General features: G+C 54.1%; 1 protein-coding gene across 1 annotated transcript; it reads right to left on the reverse strand.

The window, feature by feature from the left end:
* Nucleotides 1-492: 492 nt before the first annotated feature.
* Nucleotides 493-7877, reverse strand: LOC143220259 (uncharacterized). Its single transcript, XM_076445941.1, has 2 exons — nucleotides 7749-7877; nucleotides 493-1481 (listed from the first exon to the last, which is right to left on the reverse strand). Exon 2 carries the CDS (start codon nucleotides 1479-1481, stop codon nucleotides 645-647), a length of 837 nt encoding a protein of 278 aa, XP_076302056.1. The 5' UTR covers nucleotides 7749-7877; the 3' UTR covers nucleotides 493-644.
* Between the last annotated feature and the right edge of the window lie 1776 nt (nucleotides 7878-9653).

Consider the following 9653-nt stretch of genomic DNA (forward strand, 5'->3'; position numbering starts at 1 on the left):
TAGAGGAGCGCTCTCGAATCCTGTCTCGGTACGTGTCCCGTTAGAGGGCGGTCCGGTCCTTTATCGCTCTCGAAAATATGCACGAAACAAACGGAGAAGGGACGTCGCAAACGTTGCAACGTCACAACTCCCCCCCCCTTAAAATGGACCGGACCGACACGGTTTCGTCGCCCCCGTGATCCGCGGCTCGACAGGTGAGAGAGCGTTCCTCCCTAAGAGATGTCCTTTACAATCGGAGCCTTCACCACGAAGCGACAACCACGCCTTACGAATACCCTATAACAAACACAGACAAAACAAACGAACGACGATCCTCGGTGGCAGCACCGGAACTTCGGACGAGCTATGGGCGTCGGTTGACCTTTGGGAGGGATCGGGGTTTCGAAATAAATTTCTCACGCTAATTATCCCTTGTCGGGGAGAAACGAAAGTAACTTTTTATTAGCTCCCGAGAACTGCTACCACTCTTTTACATAAAAAAACTGCCTGTTTCGTATCGGCGGTGGCGTGTGCGAGAGGGGTTAACAGAGAGAAAAAAAACAAAGCAACGACACATTTACTGCTCGCACACCCCAAAAAAAAAACCAGATCTCTGCCACCCGCCGAAAGGGCCGGTTCTTCTCGGGCCTATTAGAGGTGGGCCTTCAAGCCCCTCGCGAAGGGCGTTGGTGTGAAGCCCCGGTGTTCCCGTCTTGCTTCAGTTGCGCTTTGCGCCATGAGGAGCCGCATATCGGGCACGTCCTCACCGAGCACCCCGATCGGCCGCACCGGAAGCAGTGCGTCTTTATATTTTGCGGGCATTTGTTGCGGTCATGGCCGTATTTCCCGCAATTCCAGCACGCGTCTGGATCTTTCAACTGGAATCGTTCCTTGGCCATCCATTTCTCATATTGGCCCCAACTCGCCGTTCTTTGTTGTCGGTTCTTGTCGACTGGCCCCGATGTTTTCGCCGCTGCTGAGGCTTTATCTGACGCGGGCTGGAATGCGGCTGCCTTCTGCTTCCGTTGCGGCGTCTCCTTCCTCTCCTCCTCCGTTGTTGCCTCGGTCTCTCTCTTCGGCGGCCGGGCTACCTCCTCCTTGCGCGGCGGAGTGGCCTCGGCCGTAGCCTGCTCGGGTATGGCTCCTTCCCGCGGCGTGACCGGCGGCTCTGCTTCCTCGCGAGCCGATACTCGCCCTCCGGTCGGTTGCTGGACCACGGTCTCTGCGTCGCCTGAGGTCGACGCTTCCTCCGATTCCTCTTCCGTCAGGAGTTCCGGTGGTGTGTGGACGAGTGTGCACAGTTGTTTGGTGCGCTCCTTCACCCCATTCCACCTCCATTCCACCAGCGATAACGTTTCGAGGGCCTCCTCGTGGGCGACCCCTGGTGACAGGAGATTCACTAGGTGTTGGAGGTACCCTAGTTCCTCCTTGAGCCCCTCTATCTGTTGCCGCACCGCGACCCGGCTGCGCCGTATTTGCTGGGGTTCCTCTATATCCTCCATCTGTAATTAAGGAGGGTACTGGGGTGTTATCGTTTTGTTCTCCCTCGAGCGGTGGAGTGTACGGCTTCAGGTCGGACACGTGCGACTTTCCGGCGTCCTTCCCTTCGGGGGTACTTAGTCGATAGACGACCGACGATAATACTTTCGCGACTCGGAAAGGGCCGCTGAACTTTGGGCACAATTTGGCCGCGATGTTCTGCGCGGCGGACGAGAGGACGCGCTGTCGACGAAGGACGAGGTCTCCCTCCACGAAACGGATGTCTTTTCGGTGCAGGTTGTAATTTTTCGCCTGCGTCTCGTACGCTCGCTCTAAGTTTTCGGTGACCCAGTGGCGTAATGTGGCCAGGTGCGACATACGCTCTGACCATCCCTCGATAGGCGCTACCTCCAGGTCAACCGGCGATTCCTCGCTCTCGCGAATGCATGACGCTGGTTTCGGTTCGCGTCCGAAATTCAAGAACGCGGGCGAAGCTTGCAGCACTGAGTGGTACGCGGTGTTATACGCGAATCGAAATTTCGCTAAGTGCGCGTCCCACGTACGGTGGTCTTTTTCGATGTAGGATACTATCATCGTTTTTAGTATCCGGTTCACCCTCTCGACAGGATTCGCCTGGGGGTGATACGGGGGTGTCGTCGTGATCGCGATCCCGTAAGTTCGTGCGAGTTCGTGAATCGCTTTATTCACGAATTCGGTACCGTTATCTGTGAGCAATACCTCGGGCGTCCCCCAACGTGAGAAGACAAGGTCTTCCAGCGCGTCCGAAATCTTGGCCCCGGTGGCCTTCCGCAGGGGGCAACACTCGACCCATTTCGTAAAAAGGTCTTGAATTACGAGCAGGTACGAAAACCCTGCACGACTCGGGGGAAGCGGGCCCATAATATCGGTTGCGATAACCATCCACGGCGCGCCGATACGACGCCTTCCCATGAGCCCAGAAGGGAGTGATTGCTCAACCTTCGTTAACTGACACGTGGGGCAGCGTCGCACGTATTCTACGACCGTGCGAAACATTCCCGGCCAATAGTACCGGGTCGCTATTCGATGGTAGGTTTTCTCAACCCCCAAATGACCCGCTTGCACCTCGTCGTGGCTTTCCCTTAAAATTTCAGTTCTTTTCTCGGCCGGTACGACGAGTTTCCACTCGTCTAAATCACCGCCGAGAATTTCGGAGATTAACGGGTCGGTACGACGATGGAAAAGTTGCCCCTCGCGAATGGACCAGTCGGGGTGGCGCTCTGGGCCGCTTTCTACTTCTCGGAATTTCTGATCGAACCATTCGAGTTTCGTCACGGCCGCGGTCACTAATTCGACCCCCCCTTCCCCCGGTTCGACTCCCTCGTACATGCGTGATAACGCGTCCGGTACGCGATTGAGCGCTCCTTTTCGATACTTAATCTCGAAATCGTACTCTAATAATTGGAGCGCCCACCGCGCGAGCCGACCGGAGGGGTTCGACAATTTTCTTAACCACCGTAAACTATTGTGGTCGGTCACGATCGTAAAGTGGTATCCTTCGAGATACGCTCTGTATTTCTCTACGGCCCACACTATCGCGAGGCATTCTAGTTCGGTCGCGGAATATTTTCGTTCAGCCGCGCTAAGCGACCGACTCGCGAACGCGATAACCCTTTCGGTTCCCTCGATCTCTTGTACAAGCACGGCTCCCAGTCCTACCATGCTAGCGTCAGTCTGCAAGGTGAAGGGCACCTCGAAATGTGGGCAGGCCAGGGTTGGGGCGGTCGCGACTAGCGTTCGTAATTTTTCGAAAGCGGATTGCTGTTCACGCTCCCACTTCCACTTCGCTTCCTTCCGCAAAAGGATGTTCAGCGGATCCGCGACTGTGGCGAAATCCGGAATGAACCTGCGATACCACGAGGCCATCCCCAGAAATCGCCGCAGTTGTTTTACATTCCGCGGGACCGGAAACGATATTACCGGTGCGACTTTATCGGAATCGACCTTTAACCCTTCCTGGCTGACCACAAATCCGAGGTACCGAACTTCCTCCTTACAGAATTCGCATTTATCCGGGTTTACGAGTAATCCCGCCGATTTTATGCGATCTAGAACCCGTTGGAGCCACTCGAGATGGCCTTCGAACGTGGGTGTCGCGATGATGACGTCATCTAAATACACGAACACGTAAGGCTCCATTTCGGGCCCGATCAACCTGTCTACGAGACGTTGAAAAGTTGCCGGGGCTCCCGTGAGCCCATACGGCATTCTCTTAAATTGGAATAACCCTTTCCCCGGAACGGTAAATGCTGTTATCTCCTTGCTCGATTCTTCGAGCGGAATCTGGAAGTACGCTTGCGAGAGATCGAGGGTCGAAATGTATTTCGCGGCTCGTAATTTATCTAGAATGCTCGACATGATAGGCAGCGGGTACGCGTCTTTCTTAGAAACTTCGTTCACTTTCCGGAAGTCTAAACAAAACCGATATTTGCCGTTCGCTTTCTTTACCATAACGATCGGACTCGACCACTCACTTTCCGACGGCTCGATTATTCCGTTTTCCAGCAGCGAATCCACTTCTCGGTAGATCGCTTGCTGGACGATCGGCGAGACCGGATAGTAACGTTGTTTGATCGGCCTATTATCACCGACATCGATTCGGTGAGCGGTCAGAGTCGTCACGCCAGGCACCCGGTCGAAGCCTTTCATTTCTCGCTCGAGAAATACGCGCAACCGCTCCTTCTGCGATTCGGAAATTCGCTGTAGGCCGCAGCAGAGCGGCTTTTCCGAGATACAACCGAATGAAAATTCTACCTGCGGCCGCGATGCAAAGTGCCATTTCTCCCGATGATATTCGACAACGATACCGAACTGAGCGATCGCGTCGACTCCCAGCAAAACCGGATTTACTAAATTATCGAGGACGTAAGCGAAAATTTCCCTCGTTTGGTCTCTGATTCGTAGCGAAAATCGAGCTTGATCTACGGCGCGATCGACGGCTCCCGTGGCCAGAAGAAAATAACACTCGTTTTCGGCCGTCGTTATCGTGGCGGCCTCCCCCACGACCACAATGGTTTCGCGACTCACGAACGAGAGCGACGAGCCCGAGTCGATCAGTGCGAGCACCCGGTGGAAAGCAATGCGCGCGCCTACGACAAGTAGCGGAGGTTTCGATACGGTTGCTGATCCGAACTCTGTATTCGCTACGCGGGCCGAAATGACTGGGTACGAGGCCGTTCGGGCCCTTACGAGCGGCTTCGGTAGTAGTTTTCCGCCCGCGGAGGGCAACGACGGCAGTCTCTCGCGGTTACCCCGGGTTCCCCGCAACGATAACAATGTCGAGTCTGCGGCTCTGGGCATTGGCGCGATCTATGCCCTGGCCGGTGACAATTCCAGCACGTGCTGTCAGCCGCCGGCTGTCTGACCGGCGAAGTGACAGTTCGGTTGGTCTCGGTCGCGGTCGGGTGCGTTCGGCGCGGCTCGTCTCGCGAGCGGTTGAACGGCGGTCGGTTATGACGCGGTTGCTCGGCGATCGGGGGTTCGCGCGGACGAGAGGGGCCCGCACGATACCGCGGTTCCCCTCCTGACGCGTCGACTACCGCGTTAACCCTTTCGTACTCCTTCGGCTTTTCCGGCTCCGCGTCCGCCGCCTTCGCGTATTTCTTCGGGTCGTACGCGAATTCTTTATTCGCAATCGTGTGCACGAGATATTTATCGACGCTTTGCGGCATCGCGAATCGTTCCGCCTCGCGCATTAATGTCGCGAGCTCCGCTACTGACGTAACCGTCCGTTTTTCTATACCGACTCGGCACTCTGCCCTCGCGCCCCAGAAAATGCGGTCGATTTTCATTTGCTCCGACCACGGTCGCTTCAATCGCGCGAACATACTACGCATATTCGCGAGGAAATCGCGAAGCGGTTCTTCGGGTCCTTGCCTTCGAACGAGAATGTCGTGCTCGAGCAGCTGTTGGTAGTCGGGATCGCGGAAATTCTGGTGCCACTCGTACTCGAATTCCTCCCAGGTGGACATCGGAGGGCAGGTGTCGAACCATTTCGCCGCGGTACCGGTGAAACAAATCGGAAGACAGCGTAGGAGGTCGTCATCGCGAACGGTACAGGCTCTTCGCATAACGGAGAGCCTCTTGAAAAATTCCTCCGGGTCTTCCCCGGGTTTCCCTTCAAACGAAAGGTCCCATTTCCGCATGACCTCGTACGCCGTCTTGTTACCCTCAGAGTCGACCGGAGGGACTGAGGTCGTTACGGCGGCTGGGCGCGGTACTGTCGGGGATGGTTTCCATCCCGTCGGTACCTGCAGCATAGTTGGACCAGGGGGGTGGGACTCAGGGTCCTGTTTTATTACAGTCCCGTCGTCCTCACTCCCGTGCGCGCTGTAGTACGATTTGTCGTCCTCCGGCCACCTCGAAACGTAGGTCCTATTACCCTCCGACATCTCTACCTGAGAGTTATTCACGAGAACCGTACTCGAGAGCGAGACAAAAGATCTTGAAATGTGGCCGGTAACGCCGAAGCTGTTTTTCGAACGCGATGTCTCGACTTGTTTTTCACGCGCGACCGTTACCGAAACTTTACCCGGAGCTGTCGAACTCAAGGACCCTCGACCGCGCAGTGTTTATCCGAACGTCCGGGCACGGCTCGGATTCTTCGCTACGATACGAAACTCGACTTCGAGCTCGACTAGATCGCGGTTGCTAACCGAAATCGCTGTCCTTGAGAATCGAAATATTTTCGTTTTCGAAATCTAACCGCCTCACTCAGTGCTGAAGTCCCGTATTCCCAAATATCTCGCAAGGTCGTTACAGGGGGTATCGCGTCCTTGCTTTGTACGCGTCGATAGTCGTTCGCACACAAAAAAAATACAAAAAAAAAGACTAACTACGCGACGAACACGAGGGAATTTGCCTCTACAGGCGGGGAACAAAAGGAAACACCGAAGACGTACACTCCAACAAGCACAAATTTCAATAAATTAAATAAATTAACAAGAAATACGTGGGCAAGAATTAAGAAAAAAAATTCTTGTCGAGCTGGCTCGCCTCAACAAGTCCTCGTATCGCGAGGAACCTCGAAAGTCACGCGACGGAACGTGGTTGTGCGTGGCTTTCGTTTGATACGTTCGTGAGAGTAATTTCACGAATACGGAGAAATTTTCGTGCGTTGCTTTAATTTTCTCTAATCGCCGAACCCGTGTCTCGCAATTCCCGTCGATTCTCCTAATTCCGCGCGGGTGATCACGGCGTGCCGGAAGGTCGATACGCGATCTGCCCTGTGAGAGTCTTTCGTCAACCCGTGCCTCTCTCCGTGTTCAGGGAAAACCCTTTCGAAAGAGAGGTCCCTGTTCGGGCGCCAATTTGTCACGTTAACCTTTTTCCGTCGAGCTGTTAGACCCGCGGAAGCCGGTTACCTTCGGGCCTTGCAGGCGCTGAGACCAGGCCGCGTGCAAGCCGAGTGCACGCGGTCCGCCCGAGACAATACAAGACTCGAAGATTCGACGATTTCCTCACGAAAGCTAACGGTTCGGGCGCCAGGCACCGCAAGGATGCCACACGAAACGCAAAACTCTGCTCGAGCTCGGAGACGCCGAGGTCGAGAGCCGAATCTTCGAGATACGCGGATCGAAAATGACGTCACGACTAGGCCAGATGGTTCGAACACGGGGTGACTAGGACAGCCCTCTCGGCAGGACGGATCTCACAGGGAATCGAATAATTCGACTACGATATGGTCTCGAGCTATTTATTGTAGCAGTCGTTGATTTACAAAATCAGCGGCCACGTGGCCGCGACCCGAGAGCCCGCGCTCTTCATACAAGATAGCGAAAAGATGGCCGTTCGCTGCGCGGTTGTCCTACCGATTTCGCTCGCAACGATACCGCTGACAATTATCGTCGTTTCGTTCGCAACGAACTTCGGAAACGCGAGGCGCAGATGACCGGCGAACTGCGAGACTGCCGCGATGACTTCCGCACGTGAATCGCCCCGACGCGTACGTTATCGATTACGCGATCGAACGCCGACGGACAGAATACGCGTTTCGACAGGAGACACAGGATTCGAGAAACGCGAAGATACCGAATTGAATTACTCTCACGAACGCGACTCCTCGGAAGACACTCTTCCGCACGCAATCTACGGAGGAAAACTCTCCCGAAATATTCCCGAACAATCTCAAAGCATTCCGAGAGGAATGCGAGCGAATTATCGAGGACCGAACGGGAAGCGTTCGTCCTCGCACGACGAAGGTCGAGCCGGCGCGCAACGAAAATACCGAATGGATCACAAGTGCGACTTACCGCTTCTCGTGGCGTTATTGTTCCGTTTTCCGGAGGATAAACGGCTCCCGATAGAGCTGGGCTCGTTGAAACTTTGCCGACGCCACGTAATCCTCTCAACGGGACACTCGGTTCGCAACTTCCGATTTCGCGGCGCGATTACAATGTGGGAAGCACGTCTCAACGTCGTGATAGCCAGCGCGACAGTGATCCATCGATTTTCGGCCGCCTAGCGGATCGAACGCGGTTCCCCCCACTCGACCGTTTTCCCGAATTGCTTATGGCGTGTTTCCACGGCGTGACTCGGCGGCACAGGAGCGTTCCCTCTTCGCGCCCTAGGGCCCCGGGCAATCACGAAATTGGTCAAGGAGCCTATCGCTCGACTTGACCAGCGGAGGGGCTTCCTCTTCTTGGCTACGAGGGCACCGACCCCGGGGCAGCTCTCCCTTGATGGGGCGAGACGACGTCAGGGTGTTCCGTCAGTCCGTATCGGACGAGATGTTCGCAAGCTGCTGTCCTGGCGGCGCCTCCGGTTTGCTTGCCGAGTGTCCTCGCACCAAGCTCTAATTTCTCGAAACGGCCATTCGCTTTTCCGTCGGGAGCTTCCTGGCCTTGGGGCGATTGTTCATTTCCCGTGACAATTCGGACGATCGGTGGTTCCTTCTGCGCGTTCCATATACGGCCCTGAAACTTGCCGTTCTCGGCACGCGCGACAGATGTCATTAGGAGGTCCTCGATAATATCGGAATCTCTTAGAGGAGCGCTCTCGAATCCTGTCTCGGTACGTGTCCCGTTAGAGGGCGGTCCGGTCCTTTATCGCTCTCGAAAATATGCACGAAACAAACGGAGAAGGGACGTCGCAAACGTTGCAACGTCACAACGCATAACGCATAACGCATAACGCATAACGCATAACGCATAACGCATAACGCATAACGCATAACGCATAACGCATAACGCATAACGCATAACGCATAACGCATAACGCATAACGCATAACGCATAACGCATAACGCATAACGCATAACGCATAACGCATAACGCATAACGCATAACGCATAACGCATAACGCATAACGCATAACGCAGAACGCACAACGCACAACGCACAACGCACAACGCAGAACGCACAACGCACAACGCATAACGCATAACGCATAACCGATAACGCATAACGCAAAGCCGATAACGCATAACGCATGACGCATAACCCGTAACGCATAACGCATAACGCAAAACGCATAACGCATAACGCATAATGCATAACGCTTAATCCATAACGGATAACGCATAACCCATAACGCATAACGCATAACGCATAACGCATAACGCATAACGCATAACGCATAACGCATAACGCATAACGCATAACGCATAACGCATAACGCATAACGCATAACGCATAACGCATAACGCATAACGCATAACGCATAACGCATAACGCATAACGCATAACGCATAACGCATAACGCATAACGCATAACGCATAACGCATAACGCATAACGCATAACGCATAACGCATAACGCATAACGCATAACGCATAACGCATAACGCATAACGCATAACGCATAACGCATAACGCATAACGCATAACGCATAACGCATAACGCATAACGCATAACGCATAACGCATAACGCATAACGCATAACGCATAACGCATAACGCATAACGCATAACGCATAACGCATAACGCATAACGCATGACGCATAACGCATAACGCATAACGCATAACGCATAACGCATAACGCATAACGCATAACGCATAACGCATAACGCATAACGCATAACGCATAACGCATAACGCATAACGCATAACGCATAACGCATAACGCATAACGCATAACGCATAACGCATAACGCATGACGCATAACGCATAACGCATAACGCATAACGCATAACGCTTAACGCATAACGCATAACGC

The sequence above is a fragment of the Lasioglossum baleicum genome, unplaced genomic scaffold, assembly GCF_051020765.1.
Source record: "Lasioglossum baleicum unplaced genomic scaffold, iyLasBale1 scaffold0582, whole genome shotgun sequence".
NCBI lineage: Eukaryota > Metazoa > Arthropoda > Insecta > Hymenoptera > Halictidae > Lasioglossum > Lasioglossum baleicum.